Raw genomic sequence first — 21380 nt, forward strand, 5'->3', positions numbered from 1 at the left:
CTGTATTTCTGGTCACATCCTTTTACTGTCTTAAGCTTTGGGGGGTTTTTTGTTTTGTTTTGTTTTGTTTTGTTTTTAATAGATCAAAGTCTTTTAATATGCAATATGTGGGGTTTTTTCTGAACATTTAGTATAGTGTCTGTTAACAATTGCCATGCTGTCTGAAATTATTTACTGTTTGGGTGATGGTGTTAATTTATTTTAACAAGCATTCTCATTATATGTTTCCTTTCAGAAATTAACCGTTGCTCTAATCACTGTTTTTGGCTTTCAGATTTCTAAAGAACTTTGTAGTGTGATCACTATTACAGAGAGACCTTTTTGTAATAGTACTTAAAACTAGGTCTTACAAGCCATTGAAGGTTAAGTCAAATTTTGTGAGTTCTTTGGCTAAACACTTATTTCTTGTATCTCATCCTGACATAGCAGGTACTATACATGTAGATAACTAAAGTCACATGTTATTATATTTCTGCCTTCACTGCTTTTCTAATTCCTGTAGTGTGTAACAGTCTTTGTTAATATTTTATCTGAGTAGCCAGTGGTATGATGTAATCTTGTAGATGCAGTGAGCTCACTTAATTTGACTTCATTAGGAAGCAATGCTGCTTCTCTGGCATTTGTCATTCTTTTTGTCATTCCTGTATAACTTTGCATCCCAAGCTGTGACAATCTGTTCTCCAAGTTCTGGTGTGTCCAGTACATCCCTGTCTTGACTTAGTTTAACATTCTAGTTCATCCATCTCTTTTCTTCTTTTTTTTGTCTTTCTTTCTATTCAGATTTCTAGTATTTGCACAAAAGCACGTCAGGTCTTGAACTGATCAAATGTTTTAATGTCTGCTTAAACAGGACTTCAGATGCTGAGCTAGCTCCTCATTGTTTCCTACTTAATTTTGTTAATTTCTTCCTGGTCTTTTTTTTTTTTTTGAAGCTACAAACTTCTAAAGCTTCAGTCTCATGATCGTCCTTAATTTTATACCTTGTTCAGTGTTGGCTTTAGTTTGTAAACACCCATACTAATTTTTTAAGTTATGCCAACCAAGAGCCTAGTTCTCTTTTGGTTTAGATAGAGCTTCCTCTTGAACAGTATATCATCTATTCTGAAAATCTTTCCCAGATCCTAGCTACATTTAAAATCCTCTTTCCTATGTTGTTTTCTTAGCTATGCATTAAACTATGCCTTTATTCCTGGCTGTATCACCAGAAACTTTTCAGTGGATGCTACTTAGGATCTTTACCAACATACCTAACAGTATATTTTGCTTCCAACACACATTATGTCCACACATTCTTTTTTTGATCTGAAATCTCCATCCTAAAAAGCATTTTCTCCCTTTGAAGAAATAAATAATTGTGATGAGGAAGTCACCTCTTCAGCTTTGTTCTTCTGTACATGGTTTTTCTCTGCTTTAGCAGCATTGACGCAGGCGGATGAGAGAGAGAGGGGTGTGCACTGACATGTCACTCAGATTCCAGCATTCCTCTTGAAGCTCTTCTAAATTAAGCCATTTCTTTCCTCAAGACTACCCTAACCACCTTTGATACATCTCTAAGGACTAAAGTTTACTTGTGCTGTATACATGTTAATATACAACCTGTCTCCTGCATAGGTAAGGATATATATGAGTCTTAATGAAGTAAAATGAGAAACCCATGCTCTTTTGGGGGACCTTTACTTGCTTTCCTAGGCTTTTAGAGAAGAAAAAATATTTCACATTTTGTGGTGGTTATTTTTTTCATGGGAAGGAGTGCAAGATAGTTTTCTTCATGGTGCTGTTAATGAGGTAGACAGCTTTGCTGCAGCCCAGCTCCCCTTTTTCTCCTTGGTTCATGATGTTCTGAGGCTCTTTGTGGTCCATTATTTGCTAAAATAGAACATTGCCAGACACTTGCTTTGTTGAACAAAAAATGCCATCAGTGTTTGCCTTTTAATCTGAATCTGTGATTTGAAATAGGCTGAATTATAATTCAGGAATTTGAGAGATTTTTCTGTGTGAATGAAAGACAGAACTCAATAGCAGAAATTACAGGCACAACTTGTTTTTGTGACCTGAGAATCAACTGTAAATAACTAACCACCAAAACGCAGTTGTACATTTTGCTGTGGAAGTTGAGTCAGCTTTGTTTAACAGTTGATCTAAAGGTTTACCAAGTAAAATGGTTAATTTAGTCACTTACTCTTAGCTTATCGCAACTACAGAGAAATCATGGTTTTATTCTTTTGTGGTAAGACAGCTGTCCAGAATATGTTGGGTTTTTTTTCCCCCTTTTTAACTAGGAAGCAATATGATACTGAAAGGCCTGGGAATTTCAGGAGTTACTGTGGGTTTTCAACTGCAGTGATCAAGGGCATGTTTTCTGCCAGATACTTACATTATGTTTTTTGTGAATTGTACAATTGCATGTATAGTTAATGAAATGAACTACATAGTTACTGTTTTTATTTGTGTAACAGTAGAGCATACAGGATTCCATCTGAGACAAAGGATTTTTTCAGATGTTATGCAGTCTGGTAGAGTATAGCAAGAGGAATTATACATGTGCAGGCCAGACTTGTGTACTTCTGTGTATTTTTTTTTCTTTCAGAAGTTTTTTTTTTGAATATTCTCAAATTTATAGATATTATTGGTTTCCTTTTTGCAATCCATTAGTACGAGCCGGTATTGCTAGACAGTTTTCTGTGAGCATGCTGGGAGTGTTAAGGATTGAGATCTTTATAGATTGGTCTATAGAGGAGGCTTACATAGGTAAAGGCTGAAACAAGAGTAAAATTGCTTGAATTAAAGAAGAAATGAGCGACTAAGCAAGGGGAGCCGAATTCTGAAGAGCTGAAACTTCACGGAATCTCCAGTTTTATGAACTGTGTAGTTGGAGCAACTCGGTTAGTCAGGAAGGTGAGAGATGATGAGGAGAAGGAATGAGAGTTTTTAACAGCGCAGTAGGAACAAACTACTGAGTTTTGAAAACTGGGGGAGGAGGGGGGAGGAAGTGAAAAGATATCCTTCACTGAGATTCTTAATTCATTTGAAAAGCAGCCAAAATTATAAAGAAAAATGCCGGTTATTTCAAATTTATTCTGTTCAATTAGCTTAAAATCCATAATTACTTAAATTGTTGTACACTTCCTTTTTTTTTTTTTTTAGGGTTTTTATCATTTTTATTTCTCTTTTAAATTTTTCCAGGCCAGAAGCTCTTCAGTTGTCATGTATGCAGTAATTCCTTTTCTACCAAAGGGAGTCTAAAAGTACACATGCGCCTGCATACAGGAGCAAAGCCGTTTAAATGTCCACACTGTGATTTACGGTTTCGTACTTCAGGGCGCAGAAAAACCCACATACAGTGTCATTATAAACCAGAGACAAAGAAAGTTAGGAAGCCTGTCACACGTACTTCAGCTGAGGGACTACAACCAGTCAGTCTTCTTAATTCATCCTCAACAGACTCTAATGTTTTCATCATGAACAATTCTGTTTTGACAAGTCAGTTTGATCAAAATTTGCTTCAACAAGGACTTGTGGGCCAGGCTATCCTTCCTGCTTCTGTGTCAGGTAAAAATGAATGACTTTTTGGTGTTGGTGTTTAGATCAATTACTGAACTTTGCTTTCTGTTAGAGTTCAAACTTATGCCAAACACTACTACTTAACAGGTAAGAGTTTTTGCTGAATTCATGATTTGATGCATGGTAACACCAATAGAAATTCATTTATTTTTAGAATGAAGAGATCAATGTGTACTAGTCACAGTTAAACTAAAAAAAATCTCTCCGGTTCAGCTGTGGTGTTACACTACAGGAAGGAAGAAAATACAGATAAGAAGTAGCTAGAGTACTTGTACTTTTTTAGCTAGACCCTGTTGTCTTTCCTTAAAAAGGAGACAGAAGCAAAATGGTTGCTCTGTAAGCCTTCCATTTCAAAAGATTTCTTTTGTACTCAAGGGTTAGATTATAAAGCAAAGAAAGGTTTGTCTACGCTATTTATTTACATAATTAATATGAAGAGCAGGTTTTAAATGTACATGCTTACTTGAATGTGTGTTTTCCCATAGTGAGTAGTTCAGAGTAAAAACTAAAAAAAATGCACTTGAGAGATATGAAAAAACTATCAGTATGACTATGTATGTTAATTAAATGTCAAGAGCCTAAGCCTTCAGCTGTATTAGCATATTAAATGTGCTGCACACTAGTCTCTGACTCTGAGGCTGACTGGCACCAAATAGCCAGCATCCATTCAGTTAAACTCTCTTAATGTTGCAAGTAAATAACCTTTTGAAAATGATCCTTGCTAATTTCTGAATTACTTTGGGAGTTGTGTTAGTGTTAGCCCCTAGGCAAAATTTGGACAGGGACAGTTTAAGAGTAGATAAAGTTCTGGTACTTGGAAATGTTCCCTGGTACTACTTAGAGTGTAGGTCTTGGGCCCTGTCTGTCACTTCTGAAAACAAGACTTTGATTTCTGTACTGTTTTTGACACTTCTGTCAGTGCATATGTATGATTTTGAAAGTACGCCCACAAATTCACATTAATATATCAGTCAATATTTAACTACAGTCATTCTAGCTTATCTGATTGGACCTAACATGAGTCTAAAACTGACAAACTTGAGTTCAAAAGAAACTGACAGGTTCCTTTTGTGATAAATTTGTGATAAATAACTGTCTGGAGTTTTGAGTGAACAGAATAAGGAGTCTCTAGCATGTTTAGATGTCCTAAAAAGTGGCAGGAAACTTTTTAAATAAAGATTTGTGACTTGCATTTTGCCTAGAGTAGGTTTTTCTGTTGGATGCATTTTAAAGCAAATTTATTATGATACAGGATTATAGAAAGGGAAAGAAAGATGTTTCTGAAGCATCAACCAAAGGAGACTAGTTGATCACACTAAAGGTGTTGGGAGATGTGTCAAAGACAAGATGGTGTTTTTCATGCATTCACTAAGTAACTTTTTTGAGATGGTCTGTTCAGTTTTTGACACAAGAAGCTTCTAAACTCTAAAGATTCTGGATTTCAAATGCTAATTTACTCCCCCCTGCCCCCCCCATGTGAGTGTGTAGAATAGCTTTTGATTCTTTCTCAAACAGTATTTCTGTACTATGCATAAATATTGCAATAACCTTCTTGGTCTTATATATGAATGTTCAGGGTCATAGCCTGTACCTATTTAGTGTAAGTGCTTCTTGTATTTAGGGACAATACACTCTCCAAAAAAATCTGTTCCAAATTTCTGCAGGTTTCCAAAGCTACTCTGGAGTAGTTTTATTTTGGAAGATGTTAGTGCTTAAATAATAACTACCCCTAAATTACATGGAATTTATGAAGTTTTAAAATAGGCAGTCAGCTGCTTCAGATTACTTTTATTCTTCTTAAATAAATGTATAGATGTAACTTTGATTTCATTTATAAAAATAAGCAAGCTAAAAGAGGAGGCCAATAGTGATATAGAAAAACATTATAATATGACTGTTTTCTTTGGTAGCTGGAGGTGATTTAACTGTGTCCTTGACAGATGGTAGCTTGGCCTCTCTTGAAGGAATACAGTTACAACTTGCTGCTAATCTGGTTGGACAAAATGTTCAAATTTCTGGAATAGATGCCACCAGTATTAACAATATAACATTACAGGTAGGTTGTTCTCAATTTCTTGCTTTTAATTTTATAGAGTCAGTTTGAGGGCTGAAAGAAGCTTAATGAACATAAATATTTCTGGAAGAGTTCCCTTGATTTGAGCGTGCTGTGCAGCAATACCATGCTATATCAGTTGTATCATGTTAGAAGGATTAGACAATAGCTGCACAGATTTTTCTTCTGGTTTGGTTTCTTTCTCTTTCAGTTTTTCAGGATTTCTTATCACCGTTCTGATTGCTTTAAAATGTATGTTTTTTTCTTGTAATTGCCTTTTGTCTTTTAATTGTAAAAGCATTTTGCTGTAAACTCTTCCGCCCACCCACCAAAATAGCCCAAATTATTGCAGAGAATGTACCTGAACAAACAACGCCTCCATTATTTGGCAGGCTTTCTATATTTAGATTCAAATTTTACATTCTTATTGAGCTGATAAAAATGGACAATAAAAATACCTTATAGAAAAAGGGGAGATAATTCAATTTCAACATTTATACTTAAAATGATGTGAAAGAATAGATTTGATGAACTGGTTTGTGCTTTCAGTTTCACAGAATCGTTTAGGTTGGAGGTGACCTCTGGAGGTCACCTGATCCAACCACAAGCTCAGAGAAGAATCATCATCAAAGTTGCATTAGGGTGCTCAAAGCCCGAGTATTCAATAAATTCTAAGCCTAAACCAAATAAAATTGTGCTTTAGCTTTGTCTCCCCCTACTCCGAAAACAGTTATCCCTAAAAAGTAAATTGTCTACTTATAAATATTGAGAACAGATGTATGAATGTGAAATGGAAATCTTTGTAGGATATTTAGGACCCACATAGGAGCTGAAAAAAACAGATAACTTCTGATACCAGTTTTCACTTCTGCTCCATGCCTTTTCACTTTCAAAGACCTGAAAATGATGATAAGCCTTACATGCAGCAGTGAGACAATATAGGATGCCAGGATTGTGGATACATGACACTACAGATAACATCCCAGTGGCCAGCATGCTTAATGTAACTGTGATCACAATTTCCCAAACATTTTGTTGATCTTGCTTGCTCTTGTAGGTGGAGAGAGGGAAAAATGTATACCTGAAGCTGAATAGACTGTTCACATATAGACTTTATAGACTCTCTATATAGAGAGACTATTTAAAATAAAGTTTAGGTTTAAATTTATAAAATTTAAATATTTTATAGACTTTATATACAACTCTTGAATTCTGGGTTTTTATTTAAAATGTTTGCTTGACCCATATTTGGTAATTTCAGATTGATAGATTGAAAACTTGCTTTTCAGATTGATCCAAGTATTCTACAGCAGACATTACAACAGAGTAATATACTTGCTCAGCAGCTAACTGGGGATCCCAGTATGGCTTCACAGAATCCCTCCCTCCAGACGACAGAAAATGCAATGCCGGCTAATGTGGTTATTCAGCCTATATCAGGCCTGTCTCTACAGCCCACAGTAACATCTTCAGCTAATATGACAATAGGATCCSTATCTGAGCAAGAGCCTGTGCTGACAACCAATACCAGTGGTAAGCAGCATCTGTAGTCTTATTACACTTTGAGTTTTTTATGTTTAATTGAGATATTACCCACAGTGATTCATATCTTAGAACTTTTATTTGATAAATAGATTGACAATAAATCAGTTACTGATTTAAGTTTGATAAAAGGTAAAAGTCAACAAAGAGAATTTTGGTTGTTCAAAAAACATAATAGAACTTAAATAGATTCAAGCTTTAGGATTATAAGTGACGTCTGAAAAAGTCAAATTTTGTCTCGTAGACAACCATAGACAGATTTTGAAATTCTGTTTAAATTGAGATGCAGTTCCTTGTTTTTTATTCAAAAATACCTTACTTAATAAAAAAAAAAAGCATATACTTTTTGTAACAGCATATTTGGCATATTTTACGACTTTATCTTACCTATAATTGCAAAAAAGTTATTTTTTTCAGAAGGTGGAGTATATGATGCAAATATTGAAGAATATTTATAGTCTTTAGAAACATAAGATTTTTTATTCGAAAGATCTTAACCTGTAGAGGAATAAATTAGGCATGGAAACAATTTCTTGTTGTTAGATTTTAACCTCAAATATCTTACCTTAGCTACACTTTCCTTAGTAGTTCAGAAAATAAAGTAGCAGTTGTTTTTAAAAAGTTTTATCTGTTATAAAGAAAGGGTCGTCATGTAGTTTTGTTGTTGTTCTACCCATTTACATTTAGGTGCACAGGACATCTCTCAAGTCATGACTTCACAGGGTATGGTGTCCTCTTCAAATGGGCAACATGAGATAACATTGACCATAAATAATTCCAGTTTGAGTCAAGTTCTAGCTCATGCTACAGGTACTACTGCTACAAGCTCATCAGGAAGTCCTCAAGAAATCACTCTTACAATATCAGGTTGTTATTTTTAGTGATCTTTAATGCTACCAGCTCTCCAGTTTATAATCTTGCAACACAGTATCATTTGAGGATGTTTCCACTGTCCACAGCTTTCTTTCAGTGTATTTTCAAATTTGTCAGCCTTAAAAGAGTAACCAAATTTCTGCTTTTGAAAACTAACTGTGTTTGCTTTGAGGACACGTTAGGTGGGTTCCCTGTTTTATTCATAGCCTTGATTCAACATATATTTTTCTCAGTGACAAAGCCAGTATAAGTAAGCAGTTCCTGCTTCCTTCTGTACCTTCATTTGGGATAGTGCAACTCAAAGATAATGCTGAAATGGGTACAAGTAGATCAGGATAGGGGTTGGGGCTGAGTCTGCTTAATTTAGATTTGCTTAAATGCCTGTGAAACCATGTTCTGATCATTCTTTGGGGTGTACTATTCAGTATTTATAATATGTAGTTAATGCTTCAGGTTTCTTTGAGACCAAATTTTCTACTGCTTCTAAGAGTCTCATCCCATATGTAGTATGAATAGCTTTCCAGTTCCCCTGAAGACACTTTGTAATCTGCATCATTACGTTTTCTTATTAGATCCAGTGGAATATTTAGTGTTTCTCTCTCTATGCCTTTTATGTAAAGAGGCTTTTGTTGAGATCTCTCACAAGAGGCTACTAAAAACTAACTAGTCATTCAGTAAGAGGTAATGTATTGTCTTGCAACAAAAAAAATGAGGTAAATACCAGAATAAAACCAGCAGAGATAAAATATTCAGGTTTTGTCCTTTCTTCTGTTTTCCCTAAAAGTGTGGTGGTGGTAGATACATTAATGATAAGAAAGGAGCGTCTGAGTGGTGGGGTTAAGTAGATTTGCAAATTTTAGTTTTTAGATAAGACAAATCCTGAGAAGACTCTGAACTACTGTAGAAGCACTTAATTGCACTTTATGAGTGAGCAACAAAACAATTGGTGAAAGTTTTACAGAAAATTAAAAGCGAATCAGTTGGGTATAGAAAAAGTTGGGTATAGAAAAATACTTTTGATATTTAAATTTGGCTTCATTATAGGAGAGAGCTGATAAGCATTATGGACAGTTTGGTACCACCTTGGAAGAAGTTATGTTAAAAAGTAAACAGTGTTTGAATGCATGAAAAGATGATGCTAAATATTATGAAAAAATAAGATTGTCTTTGTAAGGCAAGGTTGCCCAACTTTGGCAGCTGCTGAGATTAGATCTGGGTTATAGGACTCCCCAGCATCATTCCTGTAACAGTAACCTTCTCTGTCTCTCCCTGCATCCCCAAGTTACACACTGCCAAATTTGGTCACTTCTGCTTGAGGCAGAGGAGCTGCCGCAGCCTGATTTGGCTGAGAGCACTCTGAGCAGGTAGAGTTTGGTTGCTTCATGAGGAAAAAGTAGTAGCGTACTGAATGAAGGAATTGAAGTACTGGAAGACTGAAGAACCAGGGTGAGAATGCATACTGGAAGTGTACAGCTGCTCTAGAACTTACAGTGATAAAAGGAAAGATTTTTGATCTGTTCTTTTGATCTGTGTTCACCTTTCCAATTTTTTAAAATAATAGAAAGGTGAACAATAGACAGATATGTTGCATTGCCCCATTGCCAGTGGGCCATAGCATTGTAGTAGCCCTTTCTAGATGTTGCACAAAGAGCACACACTCTCCAATTAGGCCAAAACATTCAGAAATTAAAAAAAAAAAAAAATTATTTGGGAAGCTGTTGTGGAAAAAATTGTTTCCTCTTTTCAGCATAGGGGTGATGAAGCTATTATCAGATTTCCGCTGCTATTTAATGTTTGGGTTCAAAACTATATAAATATTAAAATCTGTAAATATCTGCTTTAATACAAAGAAAATCTGCATATAAATATTGGCTCCAAACCTGAATTCATTGTTTCTTGGAGGTTTCTTAAATTCAGTAGTTTCAACTTAGTTCCGATGCAAGAACTCTGAAACTCTTTTGCTAGGTACTTAGACTCATTTGTTCTATGTTACATGCTGAAAACTTTTCTGCAACATGCTTAGTGTTTTTTAAATGTGATGACAACAATGTCCAGGTTAAGATGTCAAGGTCACCTACCTACATTTTTCTAGACAAGCTTGTTCATGCATATTCTGTCTTGCAAAGAAAATGGAATACAGCTGTCCAACGACTGATTAAATCTTCTTTCATTTTCTGTATGTTCTATGCCTGTTGTCCATTCCACAGAATTAACACCATGTGAAGTGTTGTTTTTCCAAAAGAAGACATATTCAATGCAATCAATTATCTGTATAATAAATAAAAAAAGTAGACATACAAAATATAAAAATACATTTTAACCATTAACCTTTAGTTCACTAGATTTTATAGTTCCATGAAGTTTGTGCCTTGAATCTGAGATCAATATTTGCCTAAATATCAATAAGCATGTTTATCTACATATTGGTGTCTAAATGTTCATAATTACATCTGTATTAAAAACTTGTCTGCCCTTTCCATAAAAGTCTGCATGTGCAAAAACCAATTTTTATATTTTGATTGCATTTTCTACTTTTATTATTTTATGATTATTTGTTTATACTTCTAAGTACAGTAGCAGAATAATGTTGACATTTCCAGTTATTAATAGGACTAATTCTGTTTAGGCCAAGATCTTATTCAGCATAATTCTGGAAGCAGTGATCTGAATGGCAGCTTAAGGCTGACAGCGCCAACAATCAACAGTCAGACTGCAGGTGCTACATTAACTATAAGCAATGACCAGCTTCTTTCTCAGGGCACTTCACTAAACACTCCAGGTATGCATACAATGATTTTCTAAGAAAAATAATTACATTTTATTAAAAAATAGGTGTTAGGTCAGCTAACTAAATCAGAAATGGTATAATCTTGGGCATTGCAATTAAGGAACTAAATGGCTTTGTTTTTTCCTCACTGGCGTTAAACTCTGTTTTGCGCTGTTTAAATATTCTTCTAGGCAGAAGAAGAAAAAAAGTGAAAAGGAGAAGACATGTTTACAGTTAGAACTTTGAGGCTCTAGAGGAATATTGTAGAACTATTTCTGTAAATTGCAGGGTCAAAAAATATGATGTCTGTTGCAGATAGATACTTTTTTATATCAAATTTCCTGTAGTACTCGAGTCATATGAGATTATATATATACATATATATCTATGTATATATAAAGTGCAGAAATGTTTACACTAATACTTTGGTCTGTTGGTCTATTCATGCTTTAAGAACTAAATCAGTTTCTTCACTTTTTTAGTGAATATGCATACTTATTTTTTTGTCTTCCTTTTCCCTTCATCTCCTTTTCTAGCTTCCTCTAGTGCATATATACATCTATAAAGCAAATCAGCTTCAATGTGAGACTGTTGAGAGAGACCTACCCCAGAATATTCAGTAGAATTTGGAGGTTAAGGCATGCTCTTRCTTAATGAATTAGTAAACGAAGTAGTCTAAACAAACAGTTCTGTGTTGTACTTTCTAATGAGAGCCTCTGCTCACGTGTTGTAGAATCTTAACTATTATAAAATACCTGTGGCACGCTGTCCTTTTTTTGTTGTTGTTTTTTGTTAATATAGACTATCAGCTGTTTGGGGGGGGTAGGGCATGCTGTGTTACAGAGTTTTCAAATTCTATTTTTAATATCTTAGGTTATGGGACATTTTATTGAGAATTGTGAAAGCAATCAGACTATGTAACGTGTGACCTGAAATTTCTTCAGGTATTCTTTTGGCAATGAATCATACCACACATGCAAAGCTATGTCTTTGCAATGTGATATCTATTAAGCTACATTAAGAACAGAGTAATTTTTCTCATCTGACTTCTCCTATGATTTTGACAGATTTTTAGCTGTTAAATTATTTATTTGCTACCATATCGTAAAGGCATAGCAAAAAAATAGAAATCATTAAGCTAAATTAAGGTCTGCAATGAGAGTTTCTGTAACAGATTTTTTTTAAATATTCTGTATATTTTCCAGAACTTAATACAACGGGTGGAACAAACCTTCCTTCAACACCACCCGTATCTCAGTCCACAGTTTCTGCCCAGAACTTGGTAATGTCTTCATCAGGAGTTGGAGGAGATGGTAGTGTGACCTTGACTCTTGCTGACACTCAGGGAATGTTGTCCAGTGGTCTTGATGCAGTTACACTTAATATTACTTCACAGGTCAGTCTGTTTATGATAAGGGAATACTCTTCTGAACTGACGATAAACTAATGTTACTGTCTTAGAGGGCAGGAATTTGAAATTTTGGTTAGGAAGTAATTTTGTCCTGTAAATACATAGCATTTGAAAAATTCAGTAACCTTTGCTTCTTTCTACCAACAGAATGAGCATAGTAATATCTAGAAAAATAAACCATTTAAATTGTTTAAATAGAACTGCAACTAAATATTGCAGTTTTTTGCATTGAGCACAGTGGTTCTACCATCTCAGAAATTCTGTGAGCAGTTTTCTTGATGAACTGCTTGTATGTATTGCTAGTACAATTAAGTCTTTAAAAAGACAAAGCTTAATTATTGTTTCAAAAATACTGGAAACAATTTCTTCTCACTGTAGTTTTCATGTTTTTCCCTTGTTAAGTGAAGAGGGAGGCTAGYAGTGAATGCTTGTTGTGGGTACTCTTAGTTCACTTCTTACCTAAATCACAGAGCTTTTAGATTTTACTTTCTCAAGGACTGGAACAAATTATATTGTAAAAATTATTTTAGAAATATTAGTAGTGAATCTAACATCTATCCTGTGTTCAGATGGGGTACATGAGGGATAAATAATGAAAAAAAAAAGCTAATTCTTATCAGTCAGCTATTTGCTTTAAAATTATATATATATATATATATTTTTTTTTTTTCTTCTGGTTAAACTGTGATTGTACATTTCATTCAATACAAAGTGGTATATGAATTACTACTTTATGAATTTTTCTACTGGGCAAAGTGGCAAAGGCCAGTTTCTCTTTCCTCAGTTTTGTAAAGATTCAGATTTTGATCATACAGTCCTGTGTTGAAGGGTGGTTAAAAATAATTTTATTTGATCTGAGGCAGATTAGTAAATTTGTGATAGTAGACACATTACGAAGACCTTAATATAGCACCTTCCTTTAAAATCTTACTCATGGAAATCTAAATAAGATCACTCTTTTCACCTTGAGAATGCCAGTGAGTACTTCAGCAGCAGTAGTCAGTAATATCATTTAGTGTTCCAAACGTAATTATTTAATCTGGTAAATTCTCTTCCTGCTTGTGAATGTATGAACTTGAGAGCAATTGCAAAAGTTGCTTTCACAGCAAACAACAGGAATGAATTTAATTTTACGGTCTTTAATAAAAATTAGGATTATTAGAAATTATGTCAGGTAGTGCTGTGTGGCCAGTCCTCTCTCCAGGTGCCTTCAGCATTAGGTTGATTTTATCATAACTGAAGAATTTTTGTGGTGTCATCAAGAGCCAAAGGTATGCTGGCAAATAGAATGTATAGAGAAGGGATAAAACAAAAAGAATAATTATATAATATTAGAAGACTATCTAGTGCAAATGTGGGGTCACTGTGAGACTGGCATCTCCAAGTGGATTTGACATCTGAAAATTTGTGCTGTATTCCTCTGGTTTCTTGGCAGAACTGGATTTAGATTTGATTTTACTTACTTTTTGACCTGTATTAAAGTGTTTATATATATGTAAATGAAAGACTATTTGTCCAGTATATGGTGTGATTAAACATGCTGAAGCCAAGTCTTTGAAGATGATTATATTCTTCTCTCTCTGCAGTATTGTTCTGAGGGGAAAAATACTTATTAAACTGTTCTTGTAACACATTTGTGATTTCTGACATCACAGTAACAAAGCAACAGGAAGTTTAATTTCAGACTTTGTGATAACTTAAGCAATGTGAGTTTGGCAAAGTTGATGTTTATTAATAAGACATTGTGCCTAGTGCTAAGTCAAATAAAAATGAAATTCATTGTGTTTGGCAATATCCAAACACAGATCATGTTGTAGGCATCTTGGTAGATAGGCAGGTAGTACATAAAGGTAATGCATTTCCTTGGGGAGGGGGAAAGGTCTTTAATATAGAAATAGAATGAGTAATGGGATGTTAATATAGTTCTGTGACGTGTGTATCTTAATTTTGTGTGTTCTGGAAATAGGTTTAATTAAGAGATGTTTGAAAAGTAAGGTATTGTGAGAAAGAAAGCTGGAAAAGCAGGAAGCAGAAGAGAGTTAAATAGATGAAGTATCGGCTAAAGAGACAAAGATGAGGGAAGATTGAAACATTCAGCAGTTGACAAAAGGCTGGGAAAAATTAATCAGGACTGAATCTCTACCCTTACAGGCTTGTAGTTGTTAAATTGCTTTAATTGCTTAAATTGCTGGCTTTAAAAGTAGAAGGGGAAAAGGAGAGAAAACAGTAGCACTTGTTCAGATGAGATTCTGGAATAGTCTTTTTTTTTTTAAAAAAAAGTAGGTTTGAGTGATTAAAAATAACTTACCTGACTGCAGTTAACTGTTTAAGTATAGTTGCTCTTCTTTTTCTCTCCCCGCTTCCCCCTTTCTCCTTTGGCAGGGTCAGCAGTTCCCTGCTATTCTCACAGACTCCAGTCTCACTAGCCAAAGTGGGTCAGGCTCGCAGCAAGTCATACTGGTGAGCCATACACCGCATTCAGCCTCTGCAAGCTCCGATGAAATAACGTACCAGGTAGCTACTATTTATTTCTATATCTCTTGCACGTAAAGGACATTATTTAATCAAAATACTAAAATGATTCCTCTGTATCCTGAAGCAGGAAGGCTGATGTCATTTTCAAAAAAGTTTTTTGGGAAGAGGTTCATTGTGACTTCCTAATGATGATTCTCTCAGTTTTGAGCTAAAAAAAGCTCTCTTTCATATACAAAAAAGAAATGGAATCAGTAGTGTGCATCTTTTTCCAAATTACAGCACCATGCTCTGAATGCAGAATTCTCTAAAAATTTGCTAGTAAATTTTTAGTTAGATTATAAAAATACATTAAATTGAGAGATTTGGAAAATATTAATACCTGTTGCTATGCCTTTTCTAGTCTCTTTATTTTAACCAAGCTGCTTTAACAATGGGATAACATGAACTCTTCAACTTCTTATATATTTGAATTTTAATAGAATCTTTTACAAATGTAAAATATTAGGCTAGCAGTAGTGGTATTGGTTTTTGAGCAAGTATTTGTGAAGAGAAGGAAAGAATTAGTTAAAAATTATTTTTATATGATCCAGGGCCAGTTTTTGGAAAAATGTCACTTCCTTCAAACACCCTCGTTGATGAAAAAATAAACAAAAAGACCCCAAACCCTAAACTCAACTCCTATGAACTTTTTATTCAGTTTTAGTACTTCTGAAACTTTATATTTTTGCAGCTCAGAGCTTTACTTCCGTTTGAAAATAGCTTCCTCGATGGAAAATTAAACAAATAGAAAATATTTCTGTAATACTGTAGAAAACTTATGAAATCAGAGATATTTTCTTCTTTGGTTGAAATATATTTTTATCTTTGAATTTTGTTTGGGAGAAAACAGTCATCTGAGAAGTACAGGAATATAGAACAGTATAGGAAAAATATTGTACATTCAAACACATTCTATTTTTAGGACATAAATGAATGTTGATCACAGTTATTGTGATCTTTGTTTTTCTAAAATACATATAGTTGATCATTCTTGAGCATTGAAATATAATTTTATATTTATTTACAATTTGATTCTCCCCTTTGTGTTAGCAAGTTGGTTGCAAGTACTCTCCAAACCTTGGTCAAGTTGGGGTAGATTTTGAAAAATAAACCACTGTTGGGTATGCCTGTGTAATTATTTGACTGTGTTTAAATTGTTATAGGTGACAGAGGTTTCTCCTAATGTAGCTAAAAGTGGTCAAGCAGAAAAAGAAGGTCGTGTGCACCAGTGTTATGAGTGTAATCAGACCTTTTCTTCTGCAACTATGTTGATGCACCATAGTAAAGAAGTCCATGGCAAAGAGAGGATACATATTTGCCATGTCTGCAATAAAGCCTTTAAGCGGGCAACACATCTCAAGGTATTTGGTAATAACGGCTGATTAATATGTTCTCATTTTTGTGTTTTGGACTTCTTGCCATGTTATTGAAGGATACTTGTCATCCCTTTATAGTCTGTGAAGTATGCATCTGGGAGAAGGAGTCTAAGTGATAATGTGTATACAGACACAGAACTTTGGAGCGTAGAGAAGATTTTAATGCACATATTAACTATGGGATGAAAAATATGAATGTCAGAAGAGGAGTTCACTTTATTTATTTATTTGCTTATATATGGCATCACTGCCAATCCTGATTTGCAGATACGCTTTTAGAATGATCAGAAGCTTCTTTCTTTGCACTCCATTTGATTTTTAGATGCTCTGTCCTATGAGTACGAGAGATATCTGCAGAGGAAGCATTTGTTTTAAAATAGCCTTGTATTATTGCTGTTGTGTAGTGCAATTTTCTCTGTAGTTTTCTGTAGATTATGAATAGCCTGATAATAGGTCTTTTCAAAAAATTCAGTGGTGTTTTTTTTTTAATTATGATTATAGAATGTTCTTTTCCTAGTAGGAATATTGGGCCATATGTAGTAGACAATTGGTCTGTCCAGGCCAGTATCCTATCTCTGAGAGACACTAAACTCCAGTGCCTGGAGAAGAATTTCAAGAAAAGAGCAAGCTTTTAATATATCTTCCCCAGATTTCTTCTAGCTTCCCAGAATTTACAGGACGGAATTTCTGGTAGCAGAGATGCTATCTTTATATCTAGTAGCTCTTAGGAGAGCTTTTCAGCAGGTTTCCCTTTACTTTTGTATCATGTTTTAAGGAAATAAACCCCATTTGTGAAGTTTACCACATTGACAATGATCATGTATGTCAACCAGGTTATTGTTTCTTAGGGAAACTGTCATAAAATTATGTGCTGTGAAAATCAGTACTTCTCGTTTAGTAGGAATTTACCAGCAAAAAATTTTGAAATACACTGTTGAGAATTGTTTTCCTTGAGTAATAATTAGCAAAAAAGCAGGTTTCGATCTTTTAGACATGTTTTCTTAGAACTAATCTTATATTTCTATGTAATTAAACCTTCGACCCTTTCATAGTTTTTTTCTGCAAAAGTGAGGTTCAGATAAAATCTGTAGTTCAACTTCTTGTTAGGTGACTATAGAGGGATGATAGAAGAACACTGAGATTGGAAAGTTGCCTTCCTAACTGGGTGTTCTCTGATAGTCTTACTTGCTTTCTTTGGGATGCTTCTTGAAACCACAGCTTTGTTTGAGAAAGTGCTTCCTGCTTGTTGCAGTGAGCCATTTTTAATCACCAGATCCAAAGACATCAGAGTTTGCCAAAGATGGCATCTTGTTTGTTCCTTAGGGAGGAGAATAATGTTGTACAATATGTTCAGAAATTGGAGAGTGAAACTCACCAGCTGATGAGGACGTTTTAACAGTTTCTTTTCCTTTATGTGCACACGCACATGTGCAAACTAGCAGAGTGACTAGCTAAGTCTTGGGGCATTTCATCAAAAGATTTGGCAGAAGTTGATAGAGTTTGTTATGGCTGATCCTCTAAAAGCACTATTACTCTTTTTCAGCCAGCTTAACCACTCCAATTAATGGTTTCTTCATTAAGATGTTCCAGAACATCAGCTGCGAACAGCCTTTAATAGGAAGTTTTACAAAGATTAATGGAACTGTGGCCTTGGGAGAGGTTCAGTGTTGAATAATCTGTTATTCAAGGGGTTGCATACCAATACATGAGTTGGGGATAAAGGGCTATTTCAGAAAGAAAATTACATATTCTTATTTTCTAATTAGATATTGGTAATTTGGGATCCTGAGATACTTCCTGACTGAAAATTATGAAAATGATGCAAATAAACTTACACAACTTAATACAAGCAATCGAAGTAATAATAAGTATTTGTACAAAGAAGTGCTTGCACTTCAGAGCAGTGTATTCCCCTGAATTATTTTCAGTAGCCTGTGTCTTACAGGAAAAGCTTAAGGGACTGAGATCAGTGGAGCAGAATTACATCAAATTTTTTTCTTCAAAAAAAGATGACAGAGAAAGTTTTATCGGTGCTAGCTGGATGCTCACCTGTTTGCTTTCAAGTACAAAACAAAAAAATTTTTCTATGGCAGACAGAAACAAGCAGCCAGTTTCAGATACTTTCTGCAGCCGGTCTTTACCTGCTTCCAGCATTTTGATGCTTCAGGAAGTAATGAACAAGATAAAAACAAGATGTTTTCTTCATCTGCAACTAAGCTATGGTTTATGGATCTTCTGTGATTTTCTGAGAGGACAATTTATTATCCCCGTATAAGTCTTCTTGGTGATTTTTCCAGTGAAAACAAATTCTACAAAAACATTTTGCTTCCCTCCATGGCGTGAGGAATAGGACCTTATTAGACATCAAGAAGGCTTATTGTTTGGGTGTACAAAAGGCTTTATTAAAGACTAGGAAAGAATATCAATGCATTTGAGAAAATAGGGAAGCACTCCCAGTACTATTCTGCATGCTGTTCATGATTAGAATTTTTTATACTAAATATATCTATATTATTTTCTTTAATTATCTGAATTTCATCTTGGTATTAATAAACAAATTAATACTGCTCTGGTTGAAATAAAAAGGTTGATAGTTAACATAAGATACTCCCTTTAAATTTGCTAAAACTTTTTTGGGCCAAGCATTTGTGAATTAAAGCATTGAAGTTAGAACTGCTATTAATGTGTCCTGATAAAGATTAAAATATTTAATACCCTCATCCTTCTTTCTTACTTTTAAGGTATTACTTCAGCAGTTCATTGTGAAGTGGCTCCATTTGCATTTTGATGTTGTGCAGCTGTGTGTGTGCTCTGACAGCTCTCTCTCTCTGAGGCCTGTACGGTTTTAGGATGGTACTTGTTCAGGTGCTGAGCATGAATACATATGCATCAGGCAAAGTGGAGAGAGAGATACTATGGAGGGGAGGAAAAAAAGTCCAATTTTAAGTTGAGATGCACAATTGCCCAAAATCTGTGTTTGTATGTGAACTTTCAAAGAGCTATGGTTTTGATGTAACATTTTTTTATTTTGCTTCAGATAGTTTATGAAGGACTAACATATGCAAAAAAGCAATGCATACACTTATTGATGGAGATTTTCAGAAACGTGAGGTTACTGACACCTCAGCCTTACAAAAGAGAAAATTTACAAAAACAGTGTCTCTCTCTCTTTCTCTCTCTCTCTCTCTCAAAAAAAAAGGGCTTCCATCTTCCTAGTGCTTGTATGTTGATGACTAAGATGCTCTGCTTCTGTCCTCAAAGTGTTAACTTTTTTTTTTTATGTTAAATACTGAAGTCTTTTTGAAATGGTCTAAAACGTATCTTTTCCTATACTGGATTAGGAACACATGCAAACCCACCAGGCTGGACCTTCACTGAGTTCCCAGAAGCCTAGAGTGTTTAAGTGCGATACTTGTGAAAAAGCTTTTGCTAAACCAAGTCAGCTGGAGAGACATAGTCGCATTCACACAGGTAACACCAGAAATGATTTTGTCTTGTAAGATTTTATCATGAATATGGGTGTTCTATTTGGAATGCTTGCTCATGGATTCAGGTAACTGCATTAAAATACCAACTTAAGCTAAAACACAAACTTCTAACACAGAGTGTTTAGAAGTAAAAATGAGAAACACCAGACTTGAAATGTCAAAAATTGTGATGATTTGTTTAAAGCCAGAAGACTACTCTCCCCTTCCACTTCTGCATATTTTGGGACTGTCTGTAGTACAACAGTGACATGAATGCTTGAGCTTGTACTTAAAGTTTCAGTCATTGAAACAGATTAATAAAAGCATTTTAAAGCATTGTTTAAATTGGTTTAAAGAAAATGGATTTGATTTTCTTCAAGGATATAGGAGAGAATGTGCAAATGACTTGCATGGGTTCAGTGGCTTAAATAAAGGACAATGACTGCTGATACTGACTGCTACTTATGATTTGGTTTATCTAGTTCTAATGCTAGTGCTTTTAATTTGTTGTGTTCTTTTGTGCTGTTATTTTCCACGGTTATTACTCTAAGAACTGTACTGTCTTCTCCAAGGGAGCACTCATTTTCGTTGTTAAAAGTGCTCTTTCAGCTTGCAGCCTCTGGCCTGCTACAAAAAGAAAGCTGTTACTCCAGTCAAACTGCCTTCAGCTTCACCTTCTGCATCTTAAGAACAGAGTTCTTAAGAACGTGGGTGCTGAGTCTACAAGCCAGTTCTCTGAAACAACTTCTCTTTTCTGTACCACTGTTACCAATCAAGAGGTCTCATGGAATTAAAAAGGAAAGGGGCAGTTATCAATATCTCTTCAAAGCTTAAGGGGACCAAGAAATTGGACAGGATGTGCTGTAGCAGAAGTAGGTTCCCAGAAAAGGATGACTCTTTCCTTCAGCTAGTCAGCCAGCACTTTCTGGATACCCAACATCATCTTCTGATGTCTAGCTATTGGCTGATGTTCAGGCATCTAAAACAAAGTTCCTAATCTCCTTTAAGCTATTCTGTTAACTCTCTCATTTTGTCCTTGGTTAGCATCACTTGCCTGTATTGTGGTGTATAATCTGAATTTCATCTTTGACTGGATCTTCACTTTGCATCCTCAGATTCAGTCTTGCAATTTTTAGTATTGCATTGCTCAATCTCTCTCTGTGTTTTCTTGCTGGCTTTTGCAATATCCCACAAGGTTTGCAAAGAAATGATTTACCAAAGAAAAAGGAAGAACTGGAGAATTATTTTTCAGGAATTCCAGATGTCTGTGTAGGAATTATATCATGCAGTCTACTGTGGCTTTTCCTGCTTTGTTACGGTGAAATGAATTTGGCCTGTTTCAGTTTCCTAATTTCAGCACATGATCCATATGATGTCCAAGGTAAAATAGCAGCAATTTACACATTAGTGTTTGAGCTTTGGGGTATTGATGTTTGTTAGGCAACTGAGAGCAAGAGAGATTGCAGGTGCTGGTCCTGTCATTTCACATTTTATTCAACTGCTGATTATATTCCTTAAGCAGGAAAGGATAGGAGGATGAATACAGGGTTCATGAAGTTAGTGAATTTATGGAATGAGTCCTTTTGCTACAGAAGTCCTGAGATTTGGGAATCCTGAGAGCAGGTTAGAGATGTTGCAGTGGGAGGGCATGGGGAGGATAAGGGGGATACAAAGGAGATGAGGAACATGAGTGAGTATTGAGCTGGGAAGGGGTGGAATCCTTATGTAGCAGGTTGCCAAATACTGCAGTGGGCGGTGGAGAATATAGTGGTTAGGTTGGCTGAAGTGTATTTTAACAGAAGGGAAGTTTTTAATG

General features: G+C 35.1%; 1 protein-coding gene across 11 annotated transcripts in view; it reads left to right on the top strand.

Annotated features, from left to right (window-relative positions):
- ZNF236 (zinc finger protein 236) overlaps positions 1–21380 on the top strand; it is an 86939-nt gene that overhangs the window by 60531 nt on the left and 5028 nt on the right. For 8 of the 11 annotated variants that reach the window (XR_003255313.1, XM_026076693.1, XM_026076695.1 and 5 more), the window contains 9 exons: positions 3184–3549; positions 5472–5617; positions 6904–7147; positions 7844–8023; positions 10656–10808; positions 12002–12192; positions 14590–14721; positions 15885–16082; positions 19439–19568. Coding sequence is in view for 10 of the 11 variants with exons in the window: in XM_026076693.1 (XP_025932478.1) it covers positions 3184–3549; positions 5472–5617; positions 6904–7147; positions 7844–8023; positions 10656–10808; positions 12002–12192; positions 14590–14721; positions 15885–16082; positions 19439–19568 (1740 nt within the window). In the remaining variant the exon portion in view is untranslated. The remainder of the gene's footprint in view (positions 1–3183; positions 3550–5471; positions 5618–6903; positions 7148–7843; positions 8024–10655; positions 10809–12001; positions 12193–14589; positions 14722–15884; positions 16083–19438; positions 19569–21380) is intronic. The other 3 variants (XM_026076696.1, XM_026076694.1, XM_026076699.1) reach the window with 3 other exon arrangements.

The sequence above is a fragment of the Apteryx rowi genome, unplaced genomic scaffold, assembly GCF_003343035.1.
Source record: "Apteryx rowi isolate R43461 unplaced genomic scaffold, aptRow1 scaffold_437, whole genome shotgun sequence".
Lineage (NCBI taxonomy): Eukaryota > Metazoa > Chordata > Aves > Apterygiformes > Apterygidae > Apteryx > Apteryx rowi.